The sequence below is a fragment of the Trifolium pratense genome, linkage group LG5 (assembly GCF_020283565.1).
Source record: "Trifolium pratense cultivar HEN17-A07 linkage group LG5, ARS_RC_1.1, whole genome shotgun sequence".
In the NCBI taxonomy this organism is placed as follows: Eukaryota; Viridiplantae; Streptophyta; class Magnoliopsida; order Fabales; family Fabaceae; genus Trifolium; species Trifolium pratense.
Window position 1 is genome coordinate 29220830 of NC_060063.1, and position 23736 is coordinate 29244565.

Below are 23736 nucleotides of genomic sequence, written 5' to 3' on the forward strand. Positions count from 1 at the left end.
ACTATTATAACTTAATTATATTATGTTACAAACACACTTTAATACGGTCTTTGCAAAACATATTCTTTAATGAGTATTATTAACATGTGTTATTAGAAGTACTTTTTAAGAAAGGAGAATATTAACTTGTGCTCTTAAGGGCACATGTTAAGAAGATAAATGTGGAAAAAAAATGATTGAATTTGTGGTGTATTCAATTATCTAAAAATTAAATTTTTTGTATTATTAAATGCTATATTTCTATTTTTAGGTAGCTTAACATGTGCCCTTAGGGCACAAGTTAACATTGATAGCTTGAAATGGGATCAAACCGTGGTCCTTTTTATCAAGTTTTGCGCCAATCACTACTGAATTAACTAACGATTGGTCAGCTATTAGGACTCTTATTCCATCGCTATTATATGTTACACCAACACCTTGATGCCCCTTCACTGTGTGGTAAGTTTGTAATACACATTTTCTCTTAATAATTTTATCTTCAGAAGTTAAATTACCTTAAAACTAGAGTTTGTTCCTCAATAAAATAACTTTTAATTTATAAAAGAAAAAAAAAAACTGAAACAATATTTAGTCCTTATATGAACAACCATCATAAATTTATGTCTTTTTTTACACTGTCATGTGCACGGACAAATCACCATTGTATTTGTTTTGCTCTACCAAGAATCTAAGTTCTTCTCTCATTCTTTATATATCTTTTGAAGAATAATAATTTTCAGCTAGAATACCTTTTGAAGGTAGAATAAATAGCAGACCTTTTACCAAATGGTTAACAAAACTTTTTAAAAACGTATCTAGAATAGGATTAGGTTTACAGTCACAAACCATTGTCGGATCATAATGCTATTGTATAGCTTAATTGAGCAAGAAATCAAAAGTTAATTGATAGATAGATCACTCGTTGTGTTTCGGGAACGAAAATATACGAAGAGCAACAAATGAAGTTATAATTGAAAACCTGAAAGTATATAATCGATCATGGGGATACATTAAAAGAGTAGTTAACGACTCATCTCTGTTATTCTCTATTGTATTAATTAATTTGTTTACACTTCTTTCCTTCCATTCCTATTACACATTCATTTCTATACATATATTGAGTTTGGACCACACCATCAGAACAGAACACGCAAGATTATGCAAGTGATTAAAAACCATCATAGTTACTCAATAATAACTCAAAAACATTATAATGAATCCTACTAATAAAACAATTTTAGTCAACTAAGAAGTGAATTATTTATATCAAATATATTTGCTTAGTTAATTTACATTTTTAACTTGATTCAACATCATAACAATATATAAATCTAGGATTTCAATTTGAGGGTTGTGACCACAATTGGACTCCTAACAACATGCTTCACATCCATCCAAGTTAGATATCCAAAAGCCACTTTCTTTAATTTTGTCATACTTGCAACTTCAATCCTCAACTTGTAGCTTAGCTTATCATTCTTTTCATTGAACACCAACTTGTTTGGGATAACACTGACATGGAACCCTTTAATTGGAGTAATGCTAGCAACATAAATTGTTTGTCCCTCACCAACATTGGTCACTGTTCTGTGAAATTCTTGTACGGTCCTTGAAGAAGAATTTCCACCATTGAAAAAAGCAATAAAAGAAGGGTAGTTGAGATCCAATGAAGGTTTAGAGCAATCATTGGAAGAGGATCTTGTAATGGTAGTGATGTTTCTTTGTGAATATTTAAGTGCACAAAGAAGATTAACATAATCTTGTACACCAACATCATAAACAAGACCAGGGTCAAGTGCTCTATTAGGATTAACATGACCAGCACCCAACGCAAAAGGCGTCGCTGCTTTGTTACCTTTTCCAATGTCTTTGATATGTTCCTTAGTGTTATCTATTATGTCTGATGATGTCATTATTGCCGACCGTATAACCGCAGGGCTCCAATTACGGTGCACACCTTTTATAAGCGCTGCTACACCTGCAACATGAGGACATGCCATGGATGTTCCACTTATAATATTGAATTCGCCGAAAAACTTATGAGACTTCAATTCCAACACAGGAACATTTGTAGGCCATGCCGCTAAGATTGAAGTACCGGGCGCAGTAATATCAGGTTTCAACACAAATGGACAACTAAATGATGGGCCTCTTGAACTATAAGAATCAACACTAGGTGTCGGCTTAACACCAAAACCTGTTCTCATGAAAGACATGCTTGCTATTGAAGTAGAGTGTTTAGAATTGTAACTCTTGATATAAGCTTTTAAAATTTCGCCATTTATTGGATCGACAATGATGGTTGCAAAAGTATTCTGTGAATAGTATGTTTCTGAGGAATTTGAAATCAAAACGGCTCCAAAAACATTTGCTGCATCCAAATAATCGACTTGATCAAAAATGCTAGTTCCATTCTTCTCTTCACATACAACAATCTTTCTCTTCACTTTTTCCAATTCCTTAACATTGTCACATGAACCCATGAAAACAATAGGAACATTATGTGTAGGGAATGTTCCTATATAAAGAGAAATTCCTATGATTTTGTTACCATTTCCAAGTGTAAGTGTCCCTTGAAAATCCCTATCCATAGTACCAGCAGCCACAGTTATAACCCAAGGTGTTCCATTGTGTAATTTTTTAAGGGTTGGTCCCTCATTTCCAGCTGAAGTAGTAACAAAAACACCTTTTTCTATAGCTGCAAATGTTGCTATAGCTATAGGATCTTCGTACAAAGGTACCTCATCAAGACCAAATGATATTGAAAGAACATCAACACCGTCTGATATTGCAGCGTCAATTGCAGCTATTATATCAGAGGATAACAATCCACCTTCCCATAGAGCTTTATACATTGCTACACGTGAATTCGAAGCTATACCTGAAGCTGTTCCAGCTGCATAACCAAAGAATGAAGCATCATCAACTCTACTTCCAGCTGCTGTTGATGAAGTGTGAGTCCCATGACCTTCTTTGTCACGTGTGGAGTTTAATCCTAAGGTGGCGTTTGGATATTTTGCTAATATACCTTTGTTGAAGAATTTAGCACCAATGAGTTTCTTGTTGCAAAGTGATGAGTTGAAATGAATACTATTTTCACATTGTCCTTTCCATTTTGAAGGAATTTTTGTCATTCCATAATCGTTGAAGCTTTTACTTTCTGGCCAAATACCTGTGTCAATCAAACCAACGATGACATCTTTACCGAAATTCGAATCATGCCAAGCTCCTATGTTGGGATTAAGACCAAGAAATTGAGGTGAATGTGTTGTGTCTAGTTTCATGTGTAAATCTTTTATGGATGAAATATAACCCAGTGAATTTTTTAGAGATTCATGTTCTTTTGGTGATAAATTAGCACTGAAACCATTCATGGCATGTGTGTAGGTGTAAATTAACTTAGAAGAAATCGGAGAGTTGTGATTATTGGTTGTTGTGAGTTGAGGATTCTCTAATGCAGAGGAAAGAGTTGATTGATACCATGTGTGATGATTTGAAAATGCTTTAGGCATGGCTAATAAGTTCATGTGGATGATATAGTTATCATATTGAGCTAATGTGACGAAAATCAGTTGAAAGAAAATTGTAATGTAAGAGAACAATATGCATTGATAAAAATGGGGAGTCATGGTTGAATGGAAAGGTTTATTTTCAAAATGTAATTGATGTTATGTTATAAATAGAAAAAACTAAAACCAACATGGCACAGTTGCCCAATAATATTAATAGTTAATACCGAAGATGATATTCGTAAGAATTCATGTTGAATGAATATAAATTGATAAAAGAATGAATAAAATGTACAATAGAGTGACTTATTTATAAAGTTACTTGGAGTAACTAACTCCCTAACTAACTTTCTAATCTATCAACTAATTCTAGTTGGTTAACTATATTGTAATAACTACTTTAATTAGAGACGAAGTTAGTGACGGAATTATAGTTTTAAGTGGATCGATTTAGCAACCAAAGTTTTTAATTGGACGTTAAATCGGTTCTAAATATATTGCTAATGATTTTGTGAACGATTTAGAGTGTAAGTTGCAAAATGTCACTAAATCACTTGTTGCTATAATGTTAGTGATTGATTATGTGATAGAGATGACTTTTTTTTATATGTAAATCGGTCCCTAAAGTAGTGACCAACCAACAATGTCACTATAATTTTATTTTATTACTTTAAACATGTGGTGAAAAGAGTGTCTAATGAGAAATATCCAATTTTGTTCATTTGGTAGGGACATCACACTATATGTGCAGGAGTTCGGGTTTGGATTTGGGACACTCCACTTAATCACCTTTAAGGATGAATTTTCTAGTCACTAGACAACTTGAAGAAAAAAAAAGACTTGAAGAATTAATGTATAACTTTAACTGGAAAACTCAGAATTCACCGAATTAAAATTTAACAAATAAATAGTTAGAGTTATTGTAGATAACTTTAAAAAAATGGGAGAAAGAGAAATTATTATTAATAACAATGATAGTAATATCATTTTACAACTGACCCTTATAAAATTTGAAATAATATCTCTTAAAGTTGCAAAGTTATTAGATATAAATAATTGTCACCCACACATGATTATATTTTTTTTTATGTGACGAAGTAGCAACAGAGGTCCTAAATTTAAATCAGATAAAAATATTCAGTCTAATAATATTGACATTATCCTTACGGATATCTTTTCACCCACAATTTTAAAAAGTTGTCCCAAGGAATCTTCTTAGTCCCATGTTTCCTTATCATGGGTGATGAGCTATATGTGATTGCCATTGCCCATTGGTGTGGATGATTTTCATCCCACTATGGATACCTTTAATTTAATTTGTTTGCAAGGTTTGTACATTCCAAATTTGAAAACACCAATTGTTTGTTTGGTCCATCCTATTAAGGGTCGAAAAAAATGATATTTGATTCCATTCCTACGTTTAATTTAGAAGAAATAGGACCAAAATTTTTAGTATTTACAATTTAATTAGTGACCTAGTACTATATAGTATCCTCCTGCATGTTGATGTAAATTAATATCATCTTGGTGTTTTACAATAAAGGTTTTTAATCACTAGAGTCCCTCATTATATTTTCAGCTCATTTTAAAATTAAAAAAATATATATTATGAAGTTATTTCCATTAATTTTATAAATTTTAAAATATAGTTTATCAATTTTTCTTTTTAATAACTTTTTTGTGAGCTGCAAATTAAATGATTGTTGGTAGTTAAGATGTCAATATAGTTGAGATATGATCGGTTATCATAGTGATGCTTTTGCATCCCAATATTTGGTTAATGGTTAAAAAAATAGTTTTCCACAATCAAAAGACAAATAAATAAGCCTCTATATGTTAGGTAAATGGTGTGTTCTCTATTATTCTCATAAGGCAATGTACCTTATATAGACAAGTTTACAAGGAGGCTTAAGACTAGCTTGAGTACCAAGCAACTAGTTGGCTCAGGCCAACCTGCGCGCGCGCCTGTGGGCTTGGCAAGCCAGGCCTGCTTAGCTTACAACCCAACAAACCCTCCCTTAAGCTAAACCTCTATTACAAGACACCGTTCTACATACTACAAGTACGAATTACAAATTCTAAACAACAATGGTGACATCACAAATGCTAAGTCTATCTCTCAATTTACAAAAGCTCTCAAGCTTTAGTGCCTTGGTCATAATGTCTGCAACCTTGTCTTGAGTGCTGTAGTGCTCCAATTCAACAATCTTCTCTTTGGTAAGATCCCTCAGAAAGTGGTATCTAACATCTATGTGCTTGCATTTACCATGTAAAACTGGATTCTTTGACAGCTTAATGGAGGAGCTGTTATCACAAAGTATCACAGTTTCTCCCACATGTGTTTGAGTAAGTTGGTCAAGTATTCTTCTCAGCCAAATTGCTTGACAGGCACTAGATGCTGCAGCTACAAATTCAGCTTCAGTAGTGGAAAGAGTCACTATAGCTTGTTTCTTTGAGGACCAGGAGATTGGTCCATTTCCATACATGAACACATATCCAGATGTGGATTTTCTGTCATCTAAATCACCTGCATAGTCAGAGTTTGTCCAGCCTTGCAATTTCAATTCACCTTGGTTTCTTTGGTACAATATACCTAAATTGATTGTACCCTTCAGATACCTCAAAATCCTTTTCACAGCAGCCAAATGTAGTTCAGTAGGCCTATCCATGTATCTTGCTACTAAGCATACAGAGAAGGCAAGATCAGGTCTTGTGGCCAAAAGATACATTAGACAACCTATCATTTGCCTGTATTCAGTAGCATCAACAAGCTTTCCACCCTCATTCTTTGTTAATTTGCATCTAGTGACAATTGGACTGCACACTTTGTTACAATTCTCCATACCAAACCTTATCAATATATCTTGAGCATACTTTTGTTGATATATGAATATCTCTCTTTCAGCTTGTTTGATTTCAACACCCAAAAAATACCTCATCTTCCCTAAATCTGTCATTGCAAACTTGCTTTTCATTGATCTTTTGAAACTTTCAAACATCTCTTCATCATTACCTATGTATATCAGATCATCAACATATAGACTTACTATCAAAAATTTTCCTTCTCTTTCATGTTTGATGAAAAGAGTGTGCTCATATGGACACTTGGTGAATGATTCCTGCACAAAGTATGACTCAATCTTGCTGTACCAAGCTCTGGGAGCCTGCTTCAAGCCATATAAGGCCTTTTTGAGCTTGTACACCTTATACTTGTCATTGGTCTGATAGCCACATGGTTGCTCAACATACACATCTTCAGTCAATTCACCATGTAAGAAAGCACTCTTCACATCAAGTTGATACACTTTCCATCCCTTGCTAGCAGATAAGGCCAATATACACCTTATTGTATCCCATCTGGCAACAGGTGCAAATACCTCTCTATAATCAACACCATGCTGCTGACTGTAACCTTTAGCTACTAGTCTAGCCTTATACTTCTCAACCTTTCCATTCTCATTGTATTTAGTTTTGAAGATCCATTTCACTCCAATTCTTTTACTTCCTTCTGGTAATTCAGTCAATTCCCAGGTTCCATTCTTTTCAATGGCCTCAATTTCTTGATCCATTGCTTTTCTCCATACTTCATGCTTTGCAGCCTCTTCATATGTGTATGGATCATTATTGCAGAAAACAGCTAAATTGTGCAAACCATTATCTTCAATTTGCTCTTGTCCAGTCACATAGTCTCTCATCCAACCAGGTGGTCTCCTTGGTCTGGGAGAGATGATGGGATTACCATGTAAATCTTCATCAGAACTTTCAGTGTCACTAACATGTTCAACATCAGGAGTTTGTTGGGTGCTTTCTCCAACCTCCATTGGCTCATCATTGTTCATTTGATCTCTTTCATCATTGTTGCTTAGTGCTTCACTATCATCTAGATCAGTTACTTGAGCCTTTGCAGGCTTATTTTCTTTCATTTCCCATCCTTTTGACTCATCAAAGATTACATCTCTGCTAACAATTATCCTTTTATTGGCTGGATCATAAAGCCTGTATGCTTTTGATTCCTCACTTACACCAAGATGGATACACTTAATGCTTTTTGAATCTAATTTCTTCCTCTGAGTGTCGGATACATGTGCATAGGCCACACAACCAAAGATTTTGAAGTAGTGAACTGCTGGTTTCACTTTACTCCAAGCCTCTTCTGGTGTTACTTCTTTCACTAACATGGTTGGGCTTCTATTCAACACATATGTAGCCCAAATGACTGCTTCTGGCCATAATCTCTTAGGTACACTTCTCTCAGTTAACATACTCCTAACCATATTCAGAATAGTCCTGTTCTTTCTCTCAGAGACTCCATTCTGCTGTGGAGTATAGGCTACAGTGAGTTGCCTTTTGATTCCATGTTGACTGCAAAAATCATTAAATTCATTTGAAGTGAATTCACCTCCTCTATCAGTTCTTAGACATTCAATTTGACAACTTGACTCTTTTTCTACTATTGCTTTGAATTTTTTGAAAGTAGATAGTGCACTAGATTTTTCTATGAGTGGATAGGTCCATGTTTTCCTGCTAAAATCATCAATGAAGGTAATGAAGTACCTGCTCCCTCCATTTGATGTAGGGTTGATAGGGCCACAGATGTCAGGGTGTATCAACTGGAGTCTTTCTGTAGCTCTCCAATTTGAAGTTTTAGGAATAGAATCCCTATGTTGCTTGCCTATGATGCAGCTTTCACAAGTTTTTGCAGTTTCTTGTAAAGCAGGCAATCCCTTAACCATGGATTTCTTTGTCAAAATGTTCAACCCTTTAAGATTCAAGTGACCATATCTACAATGCCACAGTTGTGTAAGATCTGAACTTGTAGTCTTGAAACACATTGGAGTGATCACTGAAGCATGTATCATGTACATTCTATTAGCTGACATCTCAGTAGACATAAGCAAACCTCTGCTTTCATGATACACCTTGCAATTGTTATTGGAAAAGACAATTGTCAAGTTTTTCTGTTGTAATTGGCCAATACTCAGTAGATTATTCTTCAATTTAGGAAGATAATACACACTAGTTATGACCTGCACTATTCCTCCAATTTGCAATATCAAATTGCCCTTTCCCATGACTTGCATTCTTGAATTGTCACCCAATTTAACAGTTTCTCTAAACTCTGAGTCAAATTCAAACAGCCATTCTTTCTTTCCAACCATACGATTGTTGCAGCCAGAATCAAGAAACCAGATCTCATCTTTCAACTCACTTTTGACTGGTTCTTTAAGCTTTTCTTGCGCCATAAGCAAGACTTCACCATGTTCATCAAACTCTGCATAGTTTGCTTCTTCCCATGTTGGACATTCACTCTGGTAATGTCCAAGCTTGTGGCATCTGTAACACTCAACAAGCTCTCTACTTTGTTGTCTACCTCTGCCTCTTCCACCTCTTGAACTGTTTCTTCCTCTTCCCCTACCCCCACCTCTACCATGTGAGACTTGCAAGGCCTGCTCTTCATCTTTTACTAGGGTAGGTTTCATTCTTTTCTCATGGACTAATAAGCTACTTTGTAATTCATCAATTGTAAGAGTAGTGACATCATTAGACTCTTCTATGGAACACACAACGTAATTGAACTTTTCACTCATGGATCTCAACACCTTTTCTACAACTATAGTTTGAGTCATAGATTCACCTGATGCACTCATCTTGTTTGCAATTGCTAAAGTTCTTGAGAAGAAATCACTTACAGACTCATTAGCAGTGATTGATGTTTATCTGTGACGATGTTAACTACTGCCAACTACTATACCTTTCATTGGTATAGGTTGCTGGAATTTGGTGTAACTAACTGCACATGTTATGTTACAATCGCACATAGATAATTGCAAGAAATTACTGGATTATTTCCAAGAATATTTTTGTCAAGTACCATGAATTATTCTTAGGGGCAACATTTTCTACAAAATACTTAGCACTTTTGAAAAGGCCAAACACATGGTTTTTTATTCCATAACTTGAACCAAACACATTTTCTACAAAATAATGTTCTTTAGAGTAAGCTTGAAGCTGTGGATAAAATTGAACAAGTTAGCATCATATTCATATACTAGTATGTATGTATATATATATATATATATATATATATATATATATATATATATATATATATATATATATATATATATTGATAAATTTAGAGTAAACCTTTATTCTGGTTCTCCAAAGATGTTGAAAAACGGGACGAAAACATCACCCGTTTTATGAAAAAGAGTTTTACTTTGACTGCGCGCGAGGGCAGTGAAAAAGGTTTGAGTGTGTTGAGTTGATTTTAGGAGTTTTTTGTGAAAATGTTTGAGAATGAGAATGGTCCGAGACACGAGTCATACGTCAGGGCCTCGAAATCATCCGGGTAGGGAAATTCATACGTCAGTCCCTTCCTTTTTCATCTTTTTAATCTTAAGTCGTTTTAGTTTGATTTAACGAAATCAAAAGAAAATATTAAGAGATGTTTTTTTACGTGTTTTAAGGTTTGAGAATGAGAATGGTCCGAGACACGAGTCATACGTCAGGGCCTCGAAATCATCCGGGTAGAGAAAGTCATACGTCAGTCCCTTCCTTTTTCATTCCATTTATTGATTAAATATTGAAGAATTTAAGCAAGATGAAGAAGAAACAAACCAAGCAAACAAAGCATAGACAATATATACGTATATGTACCAACTGAAGCTTTTGTTAATTTCGTCGATTTTGCTTAATCGTATTTATTACAAGCAAGAGAAAGTTGAGTTTTGGGGTTTTCAAAGTAATGAAGTGCTTTTGAGAAATAAACTTAAGATGAAAGTATTACTTCAAGTAAGCAATCCAAACATTGAACACGAGTTTATTAAAATAAGCTTGATAGGTTTTGATTAATTAATCACTTAATTAACAATCACTTATTAAGTGTTTAACCATTTAAGCACTTAGTAATTTAAGTACTTTTTATCAAACAACTTGTGTTTGGCCTGACTTAATTTTAACTTTTTTCTGCTTAATTTGAGAAGTTGGGCCAAACAGGTTTTCACAAAAGTCCTCAAAATAAAAAGTTACTTATTTTTTATGAATAAAAACTTCAAATAAGTTACTTCTACTAAAGTTAATTTTATCAACTTCTAGTGCATCTCGCTTAACTTTTTGACATGATCATCCTTCAAGACCCATCCATGCCAAAATATTGAATTTCCTTTATTTTTTTATTTATAGTCATTTTTGCTTTTTGCAGGAAAATTAGTAGTAAAATTCTCATGCCATAAGTGGCAAACACATGTCTCTCAAATCATCATTTTCATGAAAATTAGAAGTAGTTGTTGCGTCATGCGTCAATGTTTTTTAAAAAATAATCATGTGTCAATTTTTTTTAATTATATTAGAATGTTTTTTTAACCTTCCGGTTAATTTTTTTTTTTGACTCAAATCTTTCGGTTCTTAAGTGAAGGAACTTTAATAATTCGAAGTTCGGTTGTACTAAAATAAATCTGACCAAAAAATGTTTCATCCAATAATCAAACTCAAGTTCTTCTCAACGATATGTTCTTTGATAAAGCTTATTAATCATTCGAGCCTAATGTCTTAGTTAATTTTTTTCACTTGCGATTTAATAGCAAGTGTAATATGTGAGATGCGATGAATCTCCTCTCTCAACAAATGTTTTTTTATATGCAAAAGTCGATTGAACTCTAACCAACGGACCAAACACCCTTATCATTTAGATAATTTGATGCTAAAAATTAATTTTCTTATCCACAATATTTTTTACATTTCTTAAATATTAAAAAATATAACATTGTTAAAATTTATATAAAAACATTTAATATGAAGGATGATAGATTGTATAAACTTTGTATTAATAATTTATCAAATTATTAAAAAAAAAAAAAAAACTTATCTCACTTTAATCTAGTGGTGACCAGTTTGGGTAGTATGCACGAGGTCTTATGTTTGATCCCCATTGGTAATATTGTGAACAAAAAAATTTATTTAAAAGAGAAATTAATTTAGAAGAAATTTTAAATAAAATGATGTTTTTTGTAGAAATATTTTATTAAAGTTGAACAATTGTTTTGAAAGTAGCTTTTATGTTAAAAAATTTTTAAAAATCCAAACAACTTTAACTTTAGCTTTAAAGTCAAAAATATCAACTTCAGGAAGACTAGCGCCTCCTTTTTCTCTAGTTCCCTCTTCGATACCCATTTGGAACCATTCAATATTATTTTAATATTTTTTTTGGAAAGCCAGTATAGCCTGTTTAAGGTAACTACATCACATGTTTTTTTTTTGTCCAACATATACTCATCTTTTTCATGACAGTATTATTTTTTCTTTTTTATAGAAATAAATGATTATATATACTTTTTGACGGTTATTATTATTATATTAAAAAAAAATTATTCACAATTTCATATACTAGAATGTTTTTATTGATTTTTATATATTAAAAAAAGAATGTTTTTATTGACAAATAAAATGGTAATATTTAAATGGTAGTATAAAATTCACAAGAGAAATAAAATGATAAATTATTTGAATTCAGAATCTATAATCCACTTGATAAAGTTCGAAAATTAGAATCCAAATATACACGACCAACTATTATCTATAGTACTTCATCACTTCATCTTTTTTATATTATGAACTAATTCGGTTTTTTTTTTTATGATTATTAAATATTAAAGAAAAATACAACTTCATTAAAGTTTTTATATAAAATGAATAATACAAAAAAAAATAGATTTTATTTTGTCTACAAAATTTATTTTTCTGTTGACATGCTTCTTAATAATATTCACTTAATATACCAAAACAATATTCTCACTTATCGTGTGTTTTATAATTTAGAATAAATTTTAAATAAAATAAAAGTTTTTCTATAAATATTTCATCACAGTCAGATAATTGTTTTTTTTTTTTTTTAACAAGTCAGATAATTGTTTTAAAAGTAACTTTTATGTTAATTTTTATTTGAAATCCAAACAGCTTTAACTTTAAAGTTATGTTTTTTAACTTTAAGTTAAAAGTAACTTATAAATTGAAACAAATTATTTACAAGAAATTGATCAAACGATTAAAAGTTAAAAGTAACTATTATTTACATTTATTATATCCTTATTTGGTCAAACGATTAACAAATTAATTAATTCTACTTTTGATAAGAAACAAAAAAATATCCCCATTCAGCTTGCTCAATAGTATATATAACAAGAAATAATTGATCAAAGGGTTCAATATCATTGTATCATTTAATCTATTGTGCAAGAAATATGGTTACAATCTCCAAATTTGTGTTATTAGTTTCTATGCTACTAACAATTCTTGTTGCATTGCAGTTTAACGATAGTGAAAGTACGGTCTTTGACAAAAATCATGTCACCATTACTAACAAACTACCTGGTCATTTGCAGCTCGGTATTGATTGTAAAGATAAAAATGGCGATTATGGGTTTCGAGTATTAAAGTTTGGTGAAAGTTACACCTTCAAATTTTTTGCTTCATTTATAGGAAAATCCTTATATTTTTGTAGTTTTTCATGGATTAATGGTTATAAACACTTTGATATATATGTTCAAGAACGGGATCAGGATTGTAATTTAGATTGTCAGTGGGTAGTAAAAGATCCATCAGGACCATGTAAGATTAAACCTGCGTCAATGGATTGCTTTAAATGGAATCCTGAGGCTTTTACCTCACCACCCCTACCATTATAGGACAGAGGCAACTTGGTCAAACTCATAATTTGTAACATGATCAATATATTTCCCTTTGGGATTTATGTTGATTAAAGACTAAACATAATAAAATAATAAGATAAAAGTTTCTTTATGGAATTATCATATATTCAATATTACGAATTATATATTAATTTGATCTTCCTTTGCTTCTTAAATTTTATTTTCATTTCTTTTGATATATTTTTTTTTTACTACCCATTTCTTTTGATGTTAAGATGTCATTTTGTTTTTCTTATGTCTCTTATTCCAAACACAATCACATTCTTAGTGCTCATGAGGTGGTAAGTGACTGATTAAAGCAAGATCATTAAAAACTGGATCCGTCGGCTCAACCATTTGAACTAGGATCCAAATCCATTGGCCCATTCGGTTGAGTCTAAAATCCGAAAAGCATAAAACGGGGATAAAAAACCCAAAAATCGAATAAAAATTGGGATTGGCCGGCTAGGTCGTTTGGACAAGGAACCAAACCCATTGTCCGATTTGGACTGTTTTTTGCCAACAACACTTCGTTCTAAACAAGAAAGTTGCAAAATCGAGTGTAAGGTCTCGAGTTTCAACCAACCAAGTGAGTGTCCAAAGTAATAATATAGTCTTGTCAATTGAGTTAGGACATGGACATAAATCAATTGAACTTTTTTTTCTGTCAAGTAGCCGAGTGGCTACCAATTTCACCTTAAAGGTGGATAAGTGGAGTGTCTGGGGTTCAAACTCCGTCTTCTGCATATATAATGTGATATCTATATCAATTGAGTTAAGCTCACAAGAACGATTCAATTGAAGTTAATCTAGTGGTTTTAAGATTTAGATTCCATGTCTTAATTTATATTACGCAAGTTTTATCTAGGCACTTCCTTCACACTTAATTTATATGTCTTAGATTTCATTGCTTATTGATTTTCAAGTTATAAGTTTTATATCGAGTTTTAGGGGTTTCCGCTGATTTTAGTGTTTAGATCGGATTTAGGGTCGATTTTAAGTTTTTCATCCGATTTTATGGTTCATGTTTAACTAATGGTCAATTTTAGGATTTTATGTCGATTTTAGGGTTTAGCGACAATTTTAGATTTTTCTGCCGATATCAGGGTTGAGGTCGGGTTTTTTATTATAATTATTATAATAAGATAAATAAAATTAAATGAAGGAAATTCAATTACATTACCCAAACATAAAATTTTATAATCGATGGAATTTGACAACTTTATTCAAACAATGAAATTTGAAAATCAAGTATTTAAAATCTCTTGAATTTCTAGAATCCCCATCCAAACACACTCTTAGCTTATATTTTTTTGTTTCTTTTCCTTCTGTTGTAACTGACAAAGTTTGTTGTAACCAATTGAATTGTTACTCATTGATTAACAAAGTGATTACAAAGCTAAGCTTATATAGCTTGGCATACAAGCAAACGCAAATGGGCTTGGCACATACTAGGCCCAATGCAAGCTAAGCCCAAAGACACATATACAACTATCAACAATCCCTCCCTTAAACTGATTTCTACAAACACAAGTAAAAAATCAGTTTATACACACAAAATACTAAACATCAAGTTAAGCACACAAAATCTATCATTCCCATTTTGCTTCTCAGGTCACAGAATGTATCAAGCTTCAATGGTTTTGTCATAATGTCAGCTAGCTGGTCTTGAGTTTTGCAGTGAACCAGCTCAATGATGCCATCCTTTGCAAGATCTCTAAGGAAGTGAAATCTGACATCTATATGTTTACATCTGCCATGTAAAATAGGATTTTTTAAAAGCTTGATTGAAGAACTATTATCACAGTTGATGATGGTTGTATTCTTCTGACTTATCCTTAGATGCTTCAACACATTACCAAGCCAAACACACTGGCATGAGCAGGAGGCTGCTGCAACAAATTCTGCTTCAGTAGTAGATAGAGTTACTATAGGCTGCTTTCTTGAAGACCAAGAAATGGCACCACTTCCAAGCATAAAAAAAATATCCAGATGTACTCTTCCTATCATCTAGATCTCCAGCATAGTCTGAGTCAGTCCAAGCACTTAACTGCAGTTCATCATTACTTTTCTTGTATAACACTCCATAACCAGCTGTCCCTTTAACATATCTCAAGATTCTTTCAATGCAGCTTCATGAATCTCTGTTGGTCTATCCATAAATCTAGCTACAAGACATACTGAGAAGGCCAAATCAGGTCTTGTTGCTAGCAAATACATCAGGCTTCCCACTATCTGCTTGTATCTTTTCTCATCACTTGCTTTTTCTGTTTCATTTTTCACCAACTTGCAACCAGGCATAATTGGACTACTTACTGCATTACAGTTCTCCATGCCAAACTTGCTTAGTATCTCAGAAGCATATTTCATCTGATGAATGAAAATTCCATCATCAGTTTGACAAACCTCCACTCCTAAAAAGTACTTCATTTTTCCCAAGTCTGACATTGCAAATCTATTCATCATTGATTGCTTGAAGGTATTGATGTGAACTAGATTGTTTCCAGTGACAATTAGATCATCTACATATATACTAACAATGAGAATACCATCATTGTTACCTACCTTCTTGACAAACAAAGTGTGTTCAACATGACACTTTTCAAATTTTTCACTTAAAAAGTGAGCTTCAATCTTGCTATACCAGGCTCTAGGGGCTTGTTTAAGTCCATACAAAGCTTTTCTCAGCTTATACACCTGCTTACTATCACCCTTTAGATAACCTGCTGGTTGTTCTACATAGATGTCTTCAGTCAACTCACCATGTAAGAATGCACTCTTTACATCTAGCTGATAGACACACCATCCCTTGCTTGCAGCCAAAGCTAGCACTGTTCTAATGGTTTCCCATCTGGCAACAGGTGCAAAGACCTCACTGTAGTCTATACCATACTTCTGAGTGTAGCCTTTAGCTACTAATCTTGCTTTGTGTTTGTCAATTTGACCCATTTCATTATACTTTGTTTTATAAATCCATTTTACTCCAATTGCTTTCATCCCTTCAGGTAAGACTGACAACTCCCAAGTGTCATTGTCTTCTATAGCTTTTATCTCAGCATCCATAGCATCTCTCCAAACTTGATGCTTATAAGCCTCATCATATGTGCATGGATCTTCACTACTGCTATAGACAGCCAAATTCTGCAATTCTTGCTCATTGTCAATCTCTGCACCCATCACAAAGTCTTTGAAGTGACTTGGAAGCCTCCTTATTCTAGGCTCCAGCTGATTACCATTTTCATCTGAACTTTCATCTTCTGCATCTGTACTCTCATATCCAATGTCCATATCTGAGCTGGACAAGGGAGGATCATGAGGTTCATGAGTAACCTGAGGCTCAACTGGTTCATCAATAGTAGCTGTAATTTCATCAGAGTCAACTAGAACTTTATTTCCATCACTTTCTTTCAGCTTATTGTCCCAATTCCAAGCTTTTGATTCATCAAACACAACATCTCTGCTTATTATTACTTTTTTATCAACTGGATTGTACAGCTTGTAGGCCTTTGATTCATCACTTATGCCTAAATGAACACATTTGATGCTTTTGTTGTCCAATTTCTTCCTTTGACTGTCTGGAACATGAGCAAAAGCAATGCATCCAAATACCCTGAAATGTGCAACAGATGGTTTAATACCACTCCAACATTCTTCAGGAGTCATATTCTTGACTGACACAGTTGGGCTTCTATTCATAATATGTGTACTCCATTTTACTGCTTCAGGCCAAAACCTTTTTGGTACATTTCTACTGGCTAACATGCTTCTAACTATGTTCAAGAGTGTTCTATTTTTCCTTTCAAACACTCCATTTTGCTGTGGAGTGTAGGCTGCAGTGAGTTGTCTTTTAATGCCTTGAGAGGTGCAAAATTCATCAAAAGCATTGGAGGTATATTCACCTCCTCTGTCAGTCCTCAAGCATTGTATCTTGTTACCACTTTCATTTTCAACTAATGCTTTAAAATTTTTGAAATTTTCAAAAGCTTCTGATTTTTCTTTCAGCAAATAAACCCAAGTATTTCTACTATAATCATCTGTAAATGTTATAAAGTACCTTTTTCCTCCATTAGAGCTTGGATTTATAGGTCCACAGATATCAGAATGTATCAGTTGAAGTTTTTCAGTGGCTCTCCACTTTGCTTGCTTTGGAATTGCTTCTCTTTGTTGTTTGCCTGACAAGCAATCTGTGCATCTTCCTTCCATATCTTCTAATTCAGGCAAACCATTGACCATTTCAAGTTTGGTTAGTAATTTCAGACCATTCACACTCAAATGTCCATATCTATTGTGCCACAGCTGAGTTCTTTCTTGCTTGGAAAATTGCATACACATTGGCATTATGACTAGTGCTGAGATTAGAAACATTCTATTTGCAGTCATTTGAGTAGTGAATATCAAACCATTTTCATCATGATATCCCTTGCACATATTATCTTTGAACACAACAGTTACTTTCTTTTCTTGCAGTTGTCCAACACTTAGCAGATTTGTAGTTAGGCCTGGGAGATAGTATACATTGGTAATAACATGAATCTTTCCATTGATGAAAAGTTTCACATTACCCTTTCCCATAACAGACATCTTGGTATCATTACCTAATTTCACTGAATCTTTGAATGATGAATCAAAATCATATAACCAGTCTTTTTGACCAATCATATGGTTGTTGCAGCCTGAGTCTAAGTACCAAATTTCTTCTCTAATCTCATGATCTTTATCAGTTCTTGCCATTAATAAGGTTTCTTTTTCTTCATAGAATTCAGTGTAGTTGACATTGTCTCCCCAATCTGGACAAGAACTCTGATAATGACCTAGTTTATGACATTTGAAGCATTCAATAGTCTCCAAATTTTGCCTACCTCTGCCACCTCTCCCTCTACCTCGACCTCTACCTCTTCCATTACTAGCACCTCTTCCACCATTGGAAATCTTAAGTGCTTGTTCAACACTGCTTTCTTGTTGACCACGCATTCTTTGTTCTTGTACCAAAAGACTACTCTGCAGTTCCTCAACTGATAGTTCAGCCACATTGGTAGATTGCTCAATGGAGCACACAACATAGTTGAATCTTGGAGCTAAAGATCTCAGTATCTTTTCCACTATGGTGACTTGCTGCACAGTCTCACCACTAGCTGTCATGCGATTTGCTATTGTTAGTGTTCTTGAAAAGTACTCATCCACAGATTCACTTTCTTTCATCTCTAGTAGTTCAAATTCACGCCTAATTGCTTGCAACTGAGCCCTCTTCACCTTCGTTGTACCTTGATACTTCCTCTTCATTTCTTCCCAAATATCCTTTGCAGTTTCTCGATTGAGTATAGTCTCCATTATTGTGCGATCAATGGATTGGAAGAGATAATTCTTTACCTTGAGATCATTGAGTTTGCTTTCATTTGCAAGACGCACTTGTTCTGCAGTTGCGTTTGCTGGTGCTATGCTAACACCATTCTCAATTAACGGCCAAAACTCCTTTGATCGAAGCAAATTCTCCATGAGCATTGACTAATGCTCGTAATATCCATCAAATTTGGGAACTGTAGGCTGCAGATAGTGCGATTGTTCTGCCATTGTTGAATCAAGAAGCTGAAGAAAAGAAAGAAATTGCAGATATGGCGATGCTTCGCCGGAGAAGAAAGAAAAGAACAACCGTTACGGCGGTGGAAAACGGTTACAACTCCAAAACTGCGGTTCTTGGAGCTAGGCCCTATTGAAAGGCTCTAGATACCACTTGTTGTAACTGACAAAGTTTGTTGTAACCAATTGAATTGTTACTCATTGATTAACAAAGTGATTACAAAGCTAAGCTTATATAGCTTGGCATACAAGCAAACGCAAATGGGCTTGGCACATACTAGGCCCAATGCAAGCTAAGCCCAAAGACACATATACAACTATCAACACCTTCATGTATCAGAGAAGTATAGATATAGATATGATTCAAAAGAAAGTATGGATATACACATAGGTACTACTATCTATAAAGAATTAAATGTCATGTTTTATTTTCATAAACATTTAATTGGATTTTGAAATAGTGCAGCTATATATATTTCATAAAATAATTTACTAGCACTACTTAAATAAAAAGATAAGAAAAAGGTTGTTGGTTAATTGGAACATTATATGTGCCCTCCATTGTTAAGGATTGTCTAAACTTGGAAGGTTTTATGTTTGTGCTGCTATCTGAAGAGTCAGCGTGGAAGTGTTACCCAGAAATAACTTATAATTAACCCACATCAAACATTGTGTACTTGGAAGGTTTTATGTTTGTGCTGGCTATTTTTTTAACCAAATAAAAATACTACTTTAAATATAATTACATATGTATAATTTTTTTTCACACATTTAATTATGTTTTTCCAACAACTTAATGCCCCTAACTTATGTCACAGCAAGCATAATCAAGCTCGCCAAACAATATAATTTTTCAATCCATTATAAAGACTATAATTTTCTATAAATTATCCAATGTGGGACTTTCGGTATTGTTATTTTTTCCTTTTTGTTATTTTATTTTTTCTTAGAAACAAAGTACTATTATAACTTAATTATATTATGTTACAAACACACTTTAATACGGTCTTTGCAAAACATATTCTTTAATGAGTATTATTAACATGTGTTATTAGAAGTACTTTTTAATAAAGGAGAATATTAACTTGTGCCCTTAAGGGCACATGTTAAGAAGATAAATGTGGAAAAAAAATTATTGAATTTGTGGTGTATTCAATTATCTAAAAATTAAATTTTTTGTATTATTAAATTATATATTTCTATTTTTAGGTAGCTTAACATGTGCCCTTAGGGCACAAGTTAACATTGATAGCTTGAAATGGGATCAAACCGTGGTCCTTTTTATCAAGTTTTGCGTCAATCACTACTGAACTAACTAACGATTGGTCAGCTATTAGGACTCTTATTCCATCGCTATTATATGTTACACCAACACCTTGATGCCCCTTCACTGTGTGGTAAGTTTGTAATACACATTTTCTCTTAATAATTTTATCTTCAGAAGTTAAATTACCTTAAAACTAGAGTTTGTTCCTCAATAAAATAACTTTTAATTTATAAAAGAAAAAAAAAAAACTGAAACAATATTTAGTCCTTATATGAACAACCATCATAAATTTATGTCTTTTTTTACACTGTCATGTGCACGGACAAATCACCATTGTATTTGTTTTGCTCTACCAAGAATCTAAGTTCTTCTCTCATTCTTTATATATCTTTTGAAGAATAATAATTTTCAGCTAGAATACCTTTTGAAGGTAGAATAAATAGCAGACCTTTTACCAAATGGTTAACAAAACTTTTTAAAAACGTATCTAGAATAGGATTAGGTTTACGGTCACAAACCATTGTCGGATCATAATGCTATTGTATAGCTTAATTGAGCAAGAAATCAAAAGTTAATTGATAGATAGATCACTCGTTGTGTTTCGGGAATGAAAATATACGAAGAGCAACAAATGAAGTTATAATTGAAAACCTGAAAGTATATAATCGATCATGGGGATACATTAAAAGAGTAGTTAACGACTCATCTCTGTTATTCTCTATTGTATTAATTAATTTGTTTACACTTCTTTCCTTCCATTCCTATTACACATTCATTTCTATACATATATTGAGTTTGGACCACACCATCAGAACAGAACACGCAAGATTATGCAAGTGATTAAAAACCATCATAGTTACTCAATAATAACTCAAAAACATTATAATGAATCCTACTAATAAAACAATTTTAGTCAACTAAGAAGTGAATTATTTATATCAAATATATTTGCTTAGTTAATTTACATTTTTAACTTGATTCAACATCATAACAATATATAAATCTAGGATTTCAATTTGAGGGTTGTGACCACAATTGGACTCCTAACAACATGCTTCACATCCATCCAAGTTAGATATCCAAAAGCCACTTTCTTTAATTTTGTCATACTTGCAACTTCAATCCTCAACTTGTAGCTTAGCTTATCATTCTTTTCATTGAACACCAACTTGTTTGGGATAACACTGACATGGAACCCTTTAATTGGAGTAATGCTAGCAACATAAATTGTTTGTCCCTCACCAACATTGGTCACTGTTCTGTGAAATTCTTGTACGGTCCTTGAAGAAGAATTTCCACCATTGAAAAAAGCAATAAAAGAAGGGTAGTTGAGATCCAATGAAGGTTTAGAGCAATCATTGGAAGAGGATCTTGTAATGGTAGTGATGTTTCTTTGTGAATATTTAAGTGCACAAAGAAGATTAACATAATCTTGTACACCAACATCATAAACAAGACCAGGGTCAAGTGCTCTATTAGGATTAACATGACCAGCACCCAACGCAAAAGGCGTCGCTGCTTTGTTACCTTTTCCAATGTCTTTGATATGTTCCTTAGTGTTATCTATTATGTCTGATGATGTCATTATTGCCGACCGTATAACCGCAGGGCTCCAATTACGGTGCACACCTTTTATAAGCGCTGCTACACCTGCAACATGAGGACATGCCATGGATGTTCCACTTATAATATTGAATTCGCCGAAAAACTTATGAGACTTCAATTCCAACACAGGAACATTTGTAGGCCATGCCGCTAAGATTGAAGTACCGGGCGCAGTAATATCAGGTTTCAACACAAATGGACAACTAAATGATGGGCCTCTTGAACTATAAGAATCAACACTAGGTGTCGGCTTAACACCAAAACCTGTTCTCATGAAAGACATGCTTGCTATTGAAGTAGAGTGTTTAGAATTGTAACTCTTGATATAAGCTTTTAAAATTTCGCCATTTATTGGATCGACAATGATGGTTGCAAAAGTATTCTGTGAATAGTATGTTTCTGAGGAATTTGAAATCAAAACGGCTCCAAAAACATTTGCTGCATCCAAATAATCGACTTGATCAAAAATGCTAGTTCCATTCTTCTCTTCACATACAACAATCTTTCTCTTCACTTTTTCCAATTCCTTAACATTGTCACATGAACCCATGAAAACAATAGGAACATTATGTGTAGGGAATGTTCCTATATAAAGAGAAATTCCTATGATTTTGTTACCATTTCCAAGTGTAAGTGTCCCTTGAAAATCCCTATCCATAGTACCAGCAGCCACAGTTATAACCCAAGGTGTTCCATTGTGTAATTTTTTAAGGGTTGGTCCCTCATTTCCAGCTGAAGTAGTAACAAAAACACCTTTTTCTATAGCTGCAAATGTTGCTATAGCTATAGGATCTTCGTACAAAGGTACCTCATCAAGACCAAATGATATTGAAAGAACATCAACACCGTCTGATATTGCAGCGTCAATTGCAGCTATTATATCAGAGGATAACAATCCACCTTCCCATAGAGCTTTATACATTGCTACACGTGAATTCGAAGCTATACCTGAAGCTGTTCCAGCTGCATAACCAAAGAATGAAGCATCATCAACTCTACTTCCAGCTGCTGTTGATGAAGTGTGAGTCCCATGACCTTCTATGTCACGTGTGGAGTTTAATCCTAAGGTGGCGTTTGGATATTTTGCTAATATACCTTTGTTGAAGAATTTAGCACCAATGAGTTTCTTGTTGCAAAGTGATGAGTTGAAATGAATACTATTTTCACATTGTCCTTTCCATTTTGAAGGAATTTTTGTCATTCCATAATCGTTGAAGCTTTTACTTTCTGGCCAAATACCTGTGTCAATCAAACCAACGATGACATCTTTACCGAAATTCGAATCATGCCAAGCTCCTATGTTGGGATTAAGACCAAGAAATTGAGGTGAATGTGTTGTGTCTAGTTTCATGTGTAAATCTTTTATGGATGAAATATAACCCAGTGAATTTTTTAGAGATTCATGTTCTTTTGGTGATAAATTAGCACTGAAACCATTCATGGCATGTGTGTAGGTGTAAATTAACTTAGAAGAAATTGGAGAGTTGTGATTATTGGTTGTGAGTTGAGGATTCTCTAATGCAGAGGAAAGAATTGATTGATACCATGTGTGATGATTTGAAAATGCTTTAGGCATGGCTAATAAGTTCATGTGGATGATATAGTTATCATATTGAGCTAATGTGACGAAAATCAGTTGAAAGAAAATTGTAATGTAAGAGAACAATATGCATTGAGAAAAATGGGGAGTCATGGTTGAATGGAAAGGTTTATTTTCAAAATGTAATTGATGTTATGTTATAAATAGAAAAAACTAAAACCAACATGGCACAGTTGCCCAATAATATTAATAGTTAATACAGAAGATATTCATAAGAATTCATGTTGAATGAATATAAATTGATAAAAGAATGAATAAAATGTACAATAGAGTGACTTATTTATAAAGTTACTTTGAGTAACTAACTCCCTAACCAACTTTCTAATCTATCAACTAATTCTATTTGGTTAACTATATTGTAATAACTACTTTAATTAGAGACGAAGTTAGTGACGGAATTATAGTTTTAAGTGGATCGATTTAGCAACCAAATTTTTTAATTGGACGTTAAATCGGTTCTAAATATATTGCTAATGATTTTTTGAACGATTTAGAGTGTAAGTTGCAAAATGTCAC

General features: G+C 33.4%; 2 protein-coding genes across 2 annotated transcripts; both read right to left on the reverse strand.

The window, feature by feature from the left end:
- Positions 1 to 997: 997 nt before the first annotated feature.
- Positions 998 to 3631, reverse strand: LOC123885974 (subtilisin-like protease SBT1.9). The gene has a single exon (XM_045935313.1). It carries the CDS (start codon positions 3606 to 3608, stop codon positions 1311 to 1313), a length of 2298 nt encoding a protein of 765 aa, XP_045791269.1. The 5' UTR covers positions 3609 to 3631; the 3' UTR covers positions 998 to 1310.
- A 17084-nt stretch (positions 3632 to 20715) lies between these two features.
- Positions 20716 to 23325, reverse strand: LOC123887034 (subtilisin-like protease SBT1.9). Its single transcript, XM_045936308.1, has one exon. The coding sequence runs from the start codon at positions 23311 to 23313 to the stop codon at positions 21019 to 21021; it is 2295 nt and encodes a 764-aa protein (XP_045792264.1). The 5' UTR covers positions 23314 to 23325; the 3' UTR covers positions 20716 to 21018.
- Between the last annotated feature and the right edge of the window lie 411 nt (positions 23326 to 23736).

Coding starts and splice junctions, on each gene's coding strand:
- LOC123885974 (XM_045935313.1), bottom strand. CDS start 3,608: ATGACTCCCCATTTTTATCAATGCATATTGTTCTCTTACATTACAATT.
- LOC123887034 (XM_045936308.1), bottom strand. CDS start 23,313: ATGACTCCCCATTTTTCTCAATGCATATTGTTCTCTTACATTACAATT.